A 16,004-nucleotide genomic window follows, 5' to 3' on the forward strand; every position below is an offset into this window, starting at 1 on the left:
CATGTGACAGTTTTGAAAGAAAATTTAGCAGGGCAGTACCAAATCTATAAATTAAGCGGATCAGCAATTTTTCCATGTTTAGTTCTGAATTCAGGGAAAAAAAATAGTTCCAGTTTTGATAGTTGGATGAAATGGTATCATGGGGAAAAAAGCCCAGCCTGTCCTCGAAGTAAACTATAGGTCCATGATGTTCTGCTCCTCCCTTTTCTATTAAACTTTTTAGTCCTAGAATGTTTCTGGGGTAAGTTACTTTGTCAGTACATTGTCATGTCTCATGACCTAGGGGAAGCCCCACTGGGGCAAAGTTTCTGATCCCCTGGCATCTGGTCAATGCTCAGTGAGATACATAATAGACACTATCCGTAGTTAACGGTGATTGGCATTTCATTATCTTCACACTTTCTGAACAACCAAACCAAGGTTGCAACAGCTTGCTAGGAAAACATGCTTTCTATCATAATAAGCAGAACAGCCATGAAAGGAGATACCTTCGTGCCAAACCACTGGATACAATAAACTTACAAACATTGGCTAAGATATAATGTAGACATATCCCAGTTATTATACCTGTTTTATAAGCAAAATAAGGTCATAAATAAGAAGTGTGATTCTTTGCAGGATCTCCTGGGAATCAGACACCCATTCTAGGCATTAGAAGATACACTTTGCTGAGTACTTCCATTTTGGGATTCATTTGCCTTGTAAGTAGCCTGGGCATCATTTTCAGTATCCTCTGGGGATTTTAAATCCGCCTTTTCCACAGAGCTGCTAGATGTCAGAGGTTTGCAGACATGACAAAAAAACTTGAAGCACATTACCAATCCTTCAGAAATATTGGAAGAAAAAAGCTTCTTGCATGGATGGCAGAACTGGTAGAACACAAGCATAAAAAGGACAGCTATGCAATAGCCAATTAGCAGTTGCAAGAACAGCATTGGCGCACATACATATGTGTAGACATCTGTCTTGTACGTGTACCACATTAGCAAGAGAAAAGCATTCTCAAAGAACCTCAGCAAATAATACAAAGCCAGCCTACCCCAGTTTGGGGATTTGTCAATTAAATCAGAATCATTAAGCTTCAGCTGCACAGCTGACCAGCAAAACATATTGATGCCAGCATACAGGAAAGTGAGGAGGCATAAGACAATGGTGGTGCCCACTTTGCTCAAGGCCTTCTCTATATTTTCTGGCAGAGTACACTTGCTTTGCCAGAAGAGAATCCAAGGGTGAAAGAAAAAAGCAAAGAAATTCACCAGCACCACAGGCAGGATCCAGATCTGAAGAACTGAACTGAAGAGGACAAGGACTATCACCCTGGTTGCAATCTCAAAGCTCCTCCAGAGGAAAATGCAGAGGTAGGCAGCAGGTTTCACGCTGATGTCATAATCGTCATACTTGATCTTAATGGCCAGAATATTGCATCGCAATGCTCCATACACAATTGACAGGAGGGAAAGGACCATAAAGATACCTTGGAAAAAGAAATATGACAAACAATCATTTTTTAAAAGCAGCACTGTCCAAACTACAGGAATAGGACTATATTTGGAAGTGAAGAACCATACAAAGAGCATTAAAATATTATCTTCCTTAAGCAAAGCACCATTCCAGGCCTCTTTTACTTATTCCTATTGCTGGACAGTATTTCCACTTAAGTCTGCTTTGCTTAACGACAGGACTTGAGAGAAACATCATGCATCTCAGCAGCCCTTGGAACCTCTTTACTAAAGTACATGATTTCAGCTACTGATCTTGAAGTGTGCAAAGTCTTGTCTCAGAGGGAAGGAGTCACTGGCCTATGGGCTAGATATCGCCTTCAGAACCTCTGAGTGGCCCACAGACCCTTTTGGCTAAGCACCTGTTTAGGGTTCCAAAAAAAGAAAACCTTTCCTGGCGGCAACCTCGTTTTCTGCCATATTATTATAATGTTGCCTTCATCTGGTCCCCAGCCCATAACTCAGCCAGCCTGAAGTCATCCTTAGCTGTTCTAGTATTTAGGCAATACTTTCCCTCTTATTCTGCCATGTTTTGATATGGCTACTGCAAGGGCTGAATCTGATGTGGTTGGAGCCACCACTGCTTGGACCAGAATTGTGTGAGTGTCTTCCACTCTCAAAGCTGGCAAAAACATCCCAAAGTCAATTGAACTGAAAGGCTAAGAGGAAGAAGTTTCATATTAAATCCTTGGGCTGCGGTATTTGAAGGCTTATGTCCTGTAATAGGCATAAAGTGTCAATAGGCAGGTCAATCATTCCTATCATGTCTAGATAAGACAACTTACCTAGCACTGAGTAGTCTGCCAAGATTCAGCTGTTACCTAATTCCTGAATGCATGGCTGAGCTTTGGGGAGCAAGGATGTATGACTGTGCCTGGGCTGAAATCTAATAAATCCAATCTGAAGCATTTGCCAACCATTTTTTTGATGTCAGGTGACCCCAGAACTTTGATGGCCATTTTAGGCTGATCAGGCATGGTCTGTGCCCCCTCACCCACCCCGTCCAAGCCAGCCCAAAACTTGGAGGTAGAGGCTCAGCCATATTAATCAAATGGCAGGTATGTTTTAAGTTAAGATTATAAACTTTTGTTATGCCTGTATTTTTGCAGCTGTGTTGCAATTTACACTCATTAACAGTTAATAGTTCCATTAACTGACTTTTCTATATACATACAGCAAACAACCAGACAACTTTCAAAAACAGAACTGTATTATCCTTGCTTTGCTGCCTGTCATCATAAGCAAATAAACAAACAAAACTCCCACCTACCTCCTTGCCACCAAAACATACAATGTATTTATTTACATAAACGATATGCTTCCTATAGCACCTGGTTTCCTGGCTTTTTTTCCTCCCCACCAGAAAAACAAAGCAAATAAAGAAAAAGCCCATTCACTCCCCCGCCTTCATCGTGGTTTATTTAAAATGCTCCCTCTGCCGCCCTGCGTCTTGGCTTTTTTCCCCCCCATTCACATTATGGTTACCATATCTGGGCTGCAACAATCCAAATGGCCACGTGGTGGCAGCATAGTGTCAATGTTTTCTGTATCTCTTTGCAGCCATCATGGGTTTGTCCAGATTTCTGCAACCCAAATATGGTCTTTATATGCCATTTGAAAAAGAAAATAAAAATCAGTCTTCCCCCCTTGACAACAAAAAAACTCCACAATAGATTTATTTGCCTTAAAGAAATCAAATAAATAAATAAATAAAAAAAAATATTAATAATAATAAAAATAAATAAATAATAAATCTTGGTTACTGGCTTTCTTGCTGTCTGTTCCCCACAAAAGTATAAATGATGGAAGAAACATTTTAATATAAATAAAAAAATCTACATAAAGATTGCCTTTGTCCATGGTGGATGGGCTCTGTGGAAGCCACAGCTCATTTTTTCTTACGTTGTATTTTTTTATAAAGACATCCACACACATTTCCAGTGCATTCAGTTTTGTTCTATCTTCAGTATTCATAATAGATAAGGATGATGCAATCTGGATAAATGTCTACATGTAGTTACATTGCCTGTAGAATCCACAATGAGCTGATTGTTTCGTATTAATATTATTTTTATTACTATTTTTACTGTGGCACATAATTTTAACCATTTTGCCAATTTTGTGTGTGCATACTTTTGGTTATTGATCACAATAATAAAGAAGAAAGAAATTTGCTCTAGCACCTTAATATTTGGTTCTCCATCATCCCTACTTCCAGTATAATCATTGATCAAATCCCATACTTGTTGCAAGTTCCATTTGTGGTGTGACTGTAGCCACTCCAAAGAAGAAGGAGCATGAAATGTTTTGCAACCAAGAGGAGAGGCAGAGCTGGAGTGTCCATACAGCAACCATCAGTCATGGTCAAACAGAGAAGAGCAGGCTCCAGATAGTTTCTTCGTCAAGTCTGCTTGAGCTATACCATTTGATCAGAAAAATGCAGGGGATCAAAAACATTTATGGCCCTGTGCCCCTGCCCTCCAGTCCCCATCCTCCAGCCCATTCTGCTGTGGGAAAGTCGGATTCTTTCAGACCTGGATCTGAGCAGGGAATTGGCTGCAAAATCTGGTTTTGAAAGAGGAATTATTATTACTATTACTATTACTATTACTATTACTATTACTATTACTATTATTATTATTATTATTATTATTATTTAAATTTCTCACCCACCCATCTCCCCCCGCTGGGGGAACTCTGAGCAACTCACAACAAACATTAAAAACATATAAATACATAAAACATCAGTTAAAAGCATTACTAAAAATGGGGAAAGAGAGTCCAAGAAGATGAAAAATCTGAGGCTGAAGACAGGAGGCCTCTATGGGGCTAGCCATCCCCATGCTTGAGGTATTCCCTCCCCACCCCAGGCCAAGTGGTAGAACCAGGTATTTAAAGCCCTACGGAATGCCAGGAGTGAGGGGGCCAATCACACCTCCGGGGGCAGAATGTTCCAAAGAGCGGGGCTACTGCAGAGAAGGCCCACCTTCTGGACCCCGCTAGATGGAGTTCTTTTACTGAGGGGGTCCGAAGCATACCGTCTCTGTGTGATCGGGTGGGACGGGTTGAAGTCATAGGGGAGAGGCGGTCCCTTAGGTAACCTGGCCCCATGCCATGTAGGGCTTTAAAGGTGATAACCAACACCTTGAATTGGACCTGGAAGCAAACTGGCACCCAATGCAGCTTGCGGAGCAGTGGCGTTACATGGGCCCTCCTTGGGGCTCCAAAAATAGCCCACACGGCTGCATTCTGGACCAGTTGTAGCTTCTGGATACTCTTCAAGGGTAGCGCCATGTAGAGCGCATTGCAGTAGTCCATCTGGGAGATAACAAGGGCGTGAATGACTGTTCGAAGGGCATCAATTAGCCCAAAATGATGACAAAGAAGTTAAGGATGGGGACCTGAAGTGAAGCAGCAGAGACAGAGCAGCCCTCCTGCCTCCAGGCAGCTATTCTTTGGGCCCCATTTCCAAAAAAAGAAAAAAGCCTGAAAAACACCTCATTAGCACTGGAGAGGGGCCAGGGCTGCCATGAAGCTGTTCTGTCACTTAATTGTGAAGCCCACCCCCCACCACTCAGCTGTTATTCAGGCTCCTTGAGTTTAAAAGAAACATGATTAACACCTTACCATACCAGCAGTGGGGCTGAGTATGTCTGCATGGTAAAGTAGCTGCCTATTCCCCCTGCCCATCAACTGTTATTCAGGCTCTTTTTAACATGCCTTTAGCACCCCTTTCCAAGAGCACTCTATCCTGTTTGAATTCTAACAGCTAGCTGGTGGGAGGGTTACTCAAGGGCCTTTCACTGCTCAGCCTTTTTAGGAGCTTTTACATTTATACACATATTTTTCAGATATATCACTATATTATAATGTGGTTTACTTGGTTTCAGTTTAGTGAGCTGTGTGAATATAAACACTGTGGTTGTACAGTACAGTTTATAGTTTATTGTTTAGTGTGTGAAATGAATCTAACCAATCATGTTTTTTTTCAATAAAACATTTTTAAGCAAATAATGAGTTGATGCAAATATAGACAATGCAGAATCTGTATATTATGCCACTTGCAAAACCCTTCGCTGGAACCACGCTTAATTGGTACAATACTCTCAGCTGGTAGCCCCAGATTAAAAACATATTTTAAAAGAATTTAAAATTCTAGCTTAATCTAGTATCTGAGATCTCAGCCATTCTTACTTTATTTTAAACTGTAATATTTTATTTTAAAAGCATTGGCGCCCACAATTTTGGTAAATAGCATGGTGGCACCAACTGCCTGAAAATGTTTCTGTCAACATATGTCAAGTCAGCCATAGCACAAAAAATTCTTTGTTTAACCATATTTCTGTCTAATGGTTTATGTGTACTCCTAAAAAAGAGAGAGAAGAAGGTTTAGACATTACTTACCTATAATTCTGATCACAAAGCACTTACTGAAACAAAAATAGAGAAAAACTCAGTTATACATACTTCTAGCTGCTGTGATCTCCTGTTGCAGAACACAGATGTACAGCTGAAGTGTTAGTTGAGGTGCAGACCCTAGGAAAGCTTGAATCACTGATGCTCGACTAAACGCAGATCTGTGTGTAAACAGCTTTCCCTCTGCCTGGCCTACTTCCTTCTCAACTTCTTCTGAATGTCCATCTTTTGGCATCTGCCTTTTCTTGGTGATACTGACATAAGGTTCTTCCACTCTACCTGCATGAAAGTAAATATAAAAAACTTCCATGCACCTGGAAAGAATAAACAAGAGAAACTATCAAGCTGTCTATTTCTATCAGATATTTCAAAACTGTAATATAGTGCATGTGCATTTATTCCTCCTCTGTCACTCCCTAAGACAGTCTGTATGCACACCAACCAGCTAACCCACACTTAAATTTATTAAAATTATGGATCACACATTATTGCAAAGTAATAGTACTAAGTATATTATATGAATATCCAGAATATTTTAAACATCCCTATAGAAAGAGATTACTTAGATAAAAGATTCCTTCTCTAGATAGAATACTATTTAATTACATGCTAATATGATCAACATTCAGCATTACTGAATTTACGTGGCCCAACACATATGTTGGGAGCCAGTGTGGTCTAGTGGTTAAGGGACCAGGCTAGAAACCAGGAGACCCTGAGTTCTAGTCCCACCTTAGGCACAAAGCCAACTGGGTGACCTTGGGCCAGTCCCTCTCTCTCAGCCCTAGGAAGCAGGCAAGGGCAAACCGTTTCTGAAAAATGTTGCCAAGAGAACTGTAGGGACTAGTCCAGGCAGTTGCCAGGAGTCAACACTGACTTGAAGGGAGCAAAAAACAAACAAACCCCAAACCCACATTTATCTCACCATTCTCTGTATTTGTATACTAAATCTATAGACCATATTGGTGTCAGAGAGGCTTAGAATTAAACTTGATTCTTTTTAAAAATCATCATATCCCAATACACAAATTATAATCTCGGGTTTATATGTAAAATTAAACCTTACAGGTATTTGACACATACTTTCTTTCTTCTGCACTGAACATAAAAGCTGTTTTCATTTAGATTATTTCTTGATATCTTAAGCTTTGGTATTTAGAGTTAAGATATGTGGCACTGATGCTATAACCATTTCAAACCATGCTCCTGTGAAATTAACAGTCTCATCTGACAATTATTTCCATGCATTTTTCAAATGGTCTCTGAATGTCTCTTTCTTGAATTACGGTTAGTTTATTAAGCTGATGGAACAGACGACAGTGGGATTTTTTTTTTTTTTTTCATATCAACAGGGCTTGGTTTCGTCACTCTTTTCTGGGATACAGCAATAGCATTTGTTGCATACAAAAAAACAATGGTTAGCTAAAAGTGAAATTGCTAGAAGAGAAAGTTGAATATTTTTATTTTGTTATGCGTCTAATTTTCAGAGAGACACAGGTTCTTGGTTTCTGTTAAATATGAGTTTAACCAGTTGTGGATTAACAAATTGTTTTTATTACATTGTATCAGGCAAAAATACTGGGAAATAGACGGGTATGACTGTACAGCATCTCAAACTCAAAGGAAAAAAGTGGCTTTGGAGCAAGCATGGATGCACACGAAGCATGGACTGACAACTCCTTAATTCATGCACATCTATCAGGGCATCTGCAGGATCCCAGGAAAAGATACAACTTTTCAAAGGAATTGCTGACAAGAACTGTGTGAGGTTTTTTTTAAAGTTTTACTCCAAATTATATAGGTTCATTCTCTCATCAATGTATTCGATTCTTTTTTATGCTTACCACTACTAATCTCACTTTATCTTCATGACTTTGTGATTTACAATGAGATCTATGAAAGTGAGGAAGACTCTCGGCCCTCTTAATTTTCCAGCTTATTAGTACAAAAAGACTCCTGAGTTCATACCTCCTGGAGTTAGATGTTGAAACTTCTTCAGACAGATGCTACCTCTCAATTTCCATAAAACAAATATAATCTCCATGCAAGGTAAGGATCACACTCTATTTCTTTCACAAAAATGCATGCTAGATTTTGAGAATTACTTTGGCTTTTGGTTTCCAGTTTGTTCTTCCAAGGATGTCGCCCTCAACTGCAGCTGGATTACACTGTCATCAAGGTTTTGCACCCTTTAGGTTAGTCCTAATGAAGTAATCACCCTGCTGTGGATGGTATTTTTTTGGCACCCTGAATCAATACATCACTGTTTTTATTTACAGTTTCAGTTGTCATTTCTCTGATAAGCCTGTATCCTATTTATATTTGAGTTGTAAAAATGTATCCACATCAGAAGCAATGTACTACAAGTTCTGACTTGCTCTTTTGGGGGAAAAAAGTGAATGGGACAGGTTATATTAGCACTGGAGTGATAAAATATTTAAGTATTAATTCATACAGAAGTATTAATTAAGCTTCCCAGTTAGGGAAACTTATGGCTACCCAAATATTAATGAGCTACAACTTCCATCATGGCTACTATTGGTCAGACTAACTAGGGTTATTGAGCGATAGGATCACAGTCTCCATTCCTGAAGTACATTTACAATTAATGTTACTGAGATGTGCTCCTAGGTTAACTGGATACAGGATTTCAGACTTTACAGTTTTTTAAAAAGTCAGTTCTTGCTTACTGTTTTGGATATTTTGGTATATAATCACATATGTACACTTATCATATTATTCTTTATCTACTCCCTATAGATATGGATGTGCCCTTTCAGCAACAACTGGAATACTACATACACAAAGCTGCAGCAGGCAGACATACATATAGATCAGTGTTTTCTCAACCTGGGCAACTTTAAGACGTGAGGACTTCAACTCCCAGAATTCCCCAGCCAGCAATTCTGGGAGTTGAAGTCCTCACATCTTAAAGTTGCCCAGGTTGGGAAACACTAATATAGATCTTTAGTTTATTCAGAGAACAGATTCATTAACACATCATATCAAACAGTTTGTTTTTTTTAAGGTCCTCAGACAGCTAAAAGGAGAATAGGCTTCGCAGATGTATCAAAGGGAAAGCTCTTTATTTACTGTGGGTATCCGAACGCCTACTCTTTCCTATAGCAATGGGCTCCCTCATCACACCACGGCAAGTTACAGGGCCAGGGCCAGGGCCCACCAGCCAACTGTGCCATTCCGTGCAGCGTGTGACAGCTTGTCGTCGTGGGCTGGAGCCCTTCGGGAACGAGGGCACCGCATCCACCTTGAAGGGCCCTGCGGGGAAGAGCCCGGCCCGGCCAGCCGCCTCTTGGTTCCTCCTCCACGAGCCACCGCCCCACCCACCTGACAATGGGTCCCAGCTGCAGGATGTGGAGCAGTAGCACCAGCGGCCTGTCCCGGCTCAGGTCGCGGTGGATGAAGACGAGGCTGAACTGGACCAGGATGCAAGGCAAGAGAGCGAAGAGTAGCGTCAGCGACTGCCAGATGCGGTCTCCCGCCGAGCGGTAGGTGCTGCTCAGGTACAAGGCGATCACCGTCTCGGCCACGAAGAGGAACAGCGAGACGAGGACGGAGCCCGGGAATTTCATCGCCTCTCCTGTAAGACCTGCCTGCCGGCAGGTCAACCGGCGGCTCAGGGGGCTGCGAGGGAGGAAGCGTGCCGGGGCAGAGAGACCCGCAGCGGAGGCCTCCTGACGCCCATCTCCCTCTGTAGCGGCGCCTCGTCTTCTTGGGCGAAGAGAGGACCGACTGGCGCTTGCAAGGCATGACCGCTAGGGGTCGGGCCTGAGGGAGCTGCGGCGCGAGCGCGAACGCGAGCCGTCCGGATCGGGCTTCCTGGTCTCGGGGCTCGTGCATGAACGAAGGAGCCCCTGGGTCGCAGCTCGGCTCGTCTGCGAACTACCGGAGCTTGGGAACAGTGGGCTCCCTATACCTGGGAAACGAAGATGGAGGCATCCGGGATTTTTCCACGCGCTGGGGCTTGGCCCCACTTCAAACGATATACCCCATATTAGTTTGTACAGGCAAAGGAAGAGATGGATTGAACGGGAGGCCTTTTCATCTTATCCTGAATGTTACTCCGCTTCCCAAACACCAGTCGTCAATAAAGCTTCATCCATCCAGGTGTCTCACAAATGTCTTAGGTACTGGTTACGAATTATGATACCAACTGTATCTCAAGACAATGAGAGGAGAATGGTTTTGGACAGGCTGTGGAGTAGATATTCAATTCACCCAGTGACCACTGCCTCTGCTTCCATGGTGGTAAAAGTCTGACTACAGACTTTTGGCTACTCAGCATTCTTCTGAATTTTGTTAAGAAAAAACTGGTAGTTCCATTTGACATAAGAAACTAGGGAATATATCCTTCGCCTTACTCTTGGCAGAACAGGTAGCCACATCCACGTACTATCTACCAGTTCTAGACTTGGCAGAAAAGTTGCCTGCCTGTGAGAAAACAACCACTCTCCCTCACATGGAGGGGAGCAGGGATGGGTGAAAATGGGTGCTGGAATGGTTCTCCTTTCTACCAAGGACTTTCTGTCAGGCTACTTCTGAATGTGGGTTTAGCATTCTTTTGAAGTGGCCGGGGAATTCTGGGAGTTGAAGTCCACACATCTGAAAGTTGCCAAGGTTGAGAAACATGTGCTAGATCATAGCCATGGCAAAAATTACAAAGATGGAAAACACTTTAAAATGAGTGGCTAAATATAACTTTAGCTGCTCTGGGCTGGGGATGGGAGAGAAGAGAACACAAGGATGTGATATACAAAGCTGTTTACTGGGCATGTTCATAATATGGTTAGGGAGGGTAGAATGAGACCCCTGTAACTCTGAATCATGTTGTGATTGCATATATGAAACGTCCAGTGCAAAACAGTCTCCAAAGAATGTTCCTATCATACCATTTTTTGAGGCATGTGGCAGGAAGGCTATCTCTATACATTATATCCCCAACAGCATTGTGGTTAGTTGATTGGTTCTTACAATTTCTTTTACACCACTCTAATAGAACTTTAACTTAAAAGAGACTTAAAAAAAACATGGTGACAGTGGATAAGTTAATTTGTACGGAAAAGATTTTTACATGTTGCCAAGTACAAATTCACTCAAACCATGGAATATCCTTTCAACTGAATATAGCAAAATTACATTCAAATATAAGTCGTGTGTGTGCTTGCCCCACTGGCAAATATGTTCTATTACATCTTTTTGAAGTTATGCTTAGTAACTTCATAAACCACAATTCCATAGTATCTGAACCTTGGGTTGAAGTTATTACTGCTTTTCTCAGGCAGAACTTGTCCTGTTTTCCAGTTCTTGGGCTGTATTGGAATATGCTATTGCTTAAGTGTCTTCACTTTTAACACTTTTCAATAATTGAAAATTGGTTCAAATGTGCATGTATGATAGCATGGATGTAATGGAATAACACTTTACACAATGGGTGAGGGTGTGAAATATTTAAATAATTGCCAGCTAACCACCAGAATGATGGAAGTATTTAGAGCTTAAGTAGACCAGAACTGGAGAAGACATCATAGGAGTTTGGTAAAAGCAGGCACACAGACCTCAAACTGGAGCCAAACTATGGGGCCAGAAGAAGACAGCATTTTTCCAGCACCTTCCCCAGCTATTACTTGATCCAGAATGGGGGAGAAAAAGTCTGAGTTGGTAGCTGTTTATTAATACAGTACAAAGCATGCTAGTACAAGCAAAGCCCTCATCTGCAAATGTTAAAGCAGCCACATCCTTTGGAACGATCACATGGTTGCTTTGAAGACTGTCCCTTTGAAGACTTCCTCTGAGACCAACAGCCAAACAAAGCAGTGGGGTTTCAATACATAGAAAATATCGACAGCACATACACCATAGTTCTATTTTATTTGGATTAAGGCAAACAAGCACATATATTTTATATAAACAACATGGATTGGTGGAGGAATTTTGTTATTCTAAATCACTATTTTGATCACCATTTTAAAAAGCCAAAAAGTGCATCCTATTCCCTTATACACTTCTCTAGTTTACAATACAAAACTAATACAATAAAGAACATTTTGAAATAAAGTGTTCAAAGTACTATAGTAGCTATAATTTTTTATTTAACATTAAGGTACTATTCTACCAGAGAACATTCATCTTAATTCCAACAATGACAAGAAGTAGATATCAAAGCTAGGAATAGAAGTTTTTTGTAATGTATGTGATGTTCATAGCACGCTGAAACAAATAGGAAGAGATTAGAAATAGTGGATATATAACAGCAACATAAATTGTTATTTTGTTGATTTTCATATATGCAATTTATTTTAAAATAATTCAGCATATACTGTCATCCAACTGGGGCTTCACCAATGTACACATTTATTAATGTCAGAAATAGCTCCAAGATCTGCAGTGACTTTAGGCCTGTTCCAAATCCATTTCAGTCAAATGCCAAATGATAGTGGCAATGATGCATTGACAGTATAATATCCTAAGCTTAAAAGGGAATGGTTGAATTCATGTACCGTGCTAAGCTGCAATGTGGCTTGTTTGGTCATGGCATTTTGTGTTCTGTGAACTAAGCCATTGTCAAATGTAAATCATGGCTTATGGCTCAGTGTATTAGGCAAAACAGTGGTGGTTTATTCAGGGCACTAGGTTAAACAAATCATGGCTTAGCACATTTCAAGAACTAATTGATAAATGAGAGTTTGAGTCTCCACAGTGCTAAAAAAGCAAGTGGGCTCTGGCGCATCATTTTTTATCATAAGTCAGTGATTAAGTGCTTTTATTGATAAGGTAAATGTGATAATTAATAAGTTCTACATGTACTCTCTGTCAATAGCAGCTCCAAATATAGAATTAAGACTTTTATTATTGCATTATTTCTTCTTTGCCAGTCATGGTAGTAAAGATTAAACATGGGATGTTATGCTTAAGATAGTTTTCTTTTACATGAACCCAGTTTTAAGATCTTCTGGATTGTTATATACAATTATTGTGTAGAAAACATTTAATCTAGTGTTATATATAATACTTAGGAATATTACTACATCATAAACTATTTTTGACAGCAAGGAAATCTTTCAAAATAAATTTTATTTAAATTTCATATCCTGCTATATTATATTGCTGTTGTTGAATCTAACTTATTCTCAGGTTTTAACAGAGCATGTAAAAATGTACTGTATAATTTCAGTACCAGAAATTATCAGCTTTTTAAATAAGGGATACTTTTGCCTAGGAATCTGTGTTTTTAAACTAGGACAAACTTGTGAAAAGCAGCTCAGATAGCTGAATGTGGTATTACCTCAACTACAAATTAAATAAGATCTGTCTTTAGATATCAGCTATGCTTTGTCTAATTTGTAGCATCACTTTCATCACAAGACTATTCAGTGGTGCGATACGGTATAGTCATGTCAAAGTGTACAAATTAATAGCAGCAGATACAACTACTGGCAATTCAGTATTAACATAAATACTTTATTAATATAGACATATCTGAGGAAAGTTTGCTATAATTCATGTTGATATACAAGGCAATCTTATATGCGTATAGACATGTGGTGAAGCAAATATCTGTGCTATGTTTTAGGAATATGCCTTGTCACATTCCTAAAACTGTCTGTGGTTTCTTGGCCCCTGAGTATTGCTGGCTTATGGCTTTGTACTATATATGTCTTTCTCTTTCGGTCATTTTCTAAGACAACAATCCTAAACACATTGAATTTAGAGGATTTTTACTTTGAATAAATATGTTAAGGGTTATACTTTGGGAATGGAATCTGTGAGAGAATAATTTCTTTTTGAGCGCACGTGCATAGGATTGCGTAGTCCATTTCTTAATTTTAGCTTTATATTATAGTTTAACCATTACCATCTTGGAAAAGTAGATTTGTACTGTGATTTCTGATACTGGACTGAGGCAGGAGTTGATATAAGCACTTTGGTTTTTTTGGCTTAATTAGCCTTAAGATCAGAATGTAGCATATTCCTACTCTAGCAATGATTTTCTGCTATAGTATTATAGGTAAACATGAATATTCTTTTCTATGATTCTTTACATAAATGGTAACTTTTAAAGTCTAATAGAACCTGTCACTAATATTTGCCAACCTTCCTTTGTCAAGAAACCAGGAAGTACATGCACTGTTGTGTATTCTGGGATAAGGCAACTACTTATATTAAAAAATTATGAACTTTAACATGTGGATCTAAGCACCATTTATAAAAAGATAAGTGCATGTGCAAAATCTTCGTTGCAGCACAAATTATTTTAAATTCATGTTCAATTATAACTTTACATGTAGATTTTTATCTCATTTGCTTGGCCACTTGGGATTGTCTTATTTAATAGGAGATGCAGCTGAACTAGATGGATTCCTTGTGGATGTATTTTTCTGCTCTTTCAATAATTTTGAATATAATACAGCATAGTATAGTATAGTATAGTAATAGTTATTTGCTTTGAAAGAAATACAAGCATGAATACACAAGCTTGAAATAATATGGTGGAAGTGGGTGGAATTTTTTTTTTTAATATGTTATATGCACAACATTAACATGTAAAAAGAATTATAGAGTCACCTGCTTAGCCAGCTTCCACAAAATATTTGTAGCAGAGTTAAAAACAGTGAGGATACAGGGAAACAAAACTAAGCTCATAGGATTCCTAAACATGACAGTTTTATAGCAAAAGCAATAAGTTTTGCTAAAAGTACAAATCTATTACTATAATAGCTTCGATGATGATGATGATGATGATAATATACACAATATTATATCCACCTCACTAACTGTGTTCTGAAGATGGTAGCTCATCAGTCACTGGGCCCCCTTTGGATGAAATCTAATGTCTTACACACTAGTTTACAAGCCACACATATCACAAATAGGTATACAATGTATAGCAAAGATAGCAAACCCTAGGGGTTCTTCAAGTAGGTGTCAGACAAAATTTTAGGTAGGTATAGCAGTAACATGTAAGGAAATGATTAGCATAATATAATGGAAAACATTCTCAAGCAATGTACTGTAATACCAAAACAATTTACAAGTAAATCTATGCAATTCAGTAAGGCTTGCCTTTGAACATATAGGTATATAGAAGTATGCTATCAGTTTTATATAGTATCCTATTCAAAGGTTTATGAGTGGAGTTTTTTTTTATACTTTTCTTTGTCATAATAATCTGTATAGTAGATGATCTGCATGATCCTAGATATCTATAAGCAACTTCTGATGATGGATTATGGTTTGCTAGAAGTCAACAAGAGAGTTCATGGATAAGATTATACTTCTGTAGGCATTATCTAAATACATGATTGGCATTCTAACCACCAGTATCTGCCATAGGAAATGTGAAGTTAAGCTGTGACTTCGATAAATTAACCTGTATATTTACTTTGAAGATTATTTTTATTTCTTTAGGTCCATACTGTAACTTTCACACATATTCCCTGTGATGTGGGAATGCTTCACAGAGAAGTGAAACATAGCTGCCACAATTAGTATTTCAAATGCTGTAGTTTAATAATCTGATACTCTGTGTATTTTAATGGGAGAACAGTTTGAAATAGGGGGAATCAGGACTTCAGGATTTCCTATACAGTATGAATTTTCTTGCTTGCATTAGGATCAAGACATTTCCTAACCGTTTTCCAGGTTGACTTCTTGACATCTTCAAACAGATGTGCCTGAGTCTTGCCTGAGACTCTGTGGATCTGCTGCCACTCAGAGCAGAATTCTAAGAAAAACTACTGGATACAAAGCAATTTCTCCTGAAATTACCTCTCTTGAAATCTTCCAGCCAAAATGAACAGGTTTTTCAAACATAAGAAGTTGCTACAGAAAAAGTAGAATAATTCTGACATTAAATATGGCAATTATGTTTAAAATTAGAAGGCAAAGAAATTATATGAATATACAGGGTAGACAGAATCACAAAAAGCTGGATTTCACTTTCAAATTTGCACCATATTTCATACTACCAAAGTATGAAATATTATGACTATCCTATTATTTAGTTTAAAATAGGATAGGAAAGCAAGACTATCCTATTATTTAATTTAAAAAGTCACTTGTCTGTTCAGCAGT

At 39.1% G+C, this 16,004-nt stretch overlaps 1 protein-coding gene across 1 annotated transcript; it reads right to left on the minus strand.

Moving 5' to 3' along the window:
* Window positions 1-644: 644 nt before the first annotated feature.
* XK (X-linked Kx blood group antigen, Kell and VPS13A binding protein) lies at window positions 645-9,573 on the minus strand. The gene is made up of 3 exons (XM_007424054.2): window positions 9,261-9,573; window positions 5,967-6,229; window positions 645-1,474 (listed from the first exon to the last, which is right to left on the minus strand). The coding sequence occupies exons 1-3, from the start codon at window positions 9,503-9,505 to the stop codon at window positions 645-647; spliced, it is 1,338 nt and encodes a 445-aa protein (XP_007424116.1). The 5' UTR covers window positions 9,506-9,573.
* Between the last annotated feature and the right edge of the window lie 6,431 nt (window positions 9,574-16,004).

Source organism: Python bivittatus, unplaced genomic scaffold (genome assembly GCF_059951505.1).
Source record: "Python bivittatus isolate LINGU-HERP-01145 unplaced genomic scaffold, Pbiv_v1 ctg000350_np1212, whole genome shotgun sequence".
In the NCBI taxonomy this organism is placed as follows: domain Eukaryota; kingdom Metazoa; phylum Chordata; class Lepidosauria; order Squamata; family Pythonidae; genus Python; species Python bivittatus.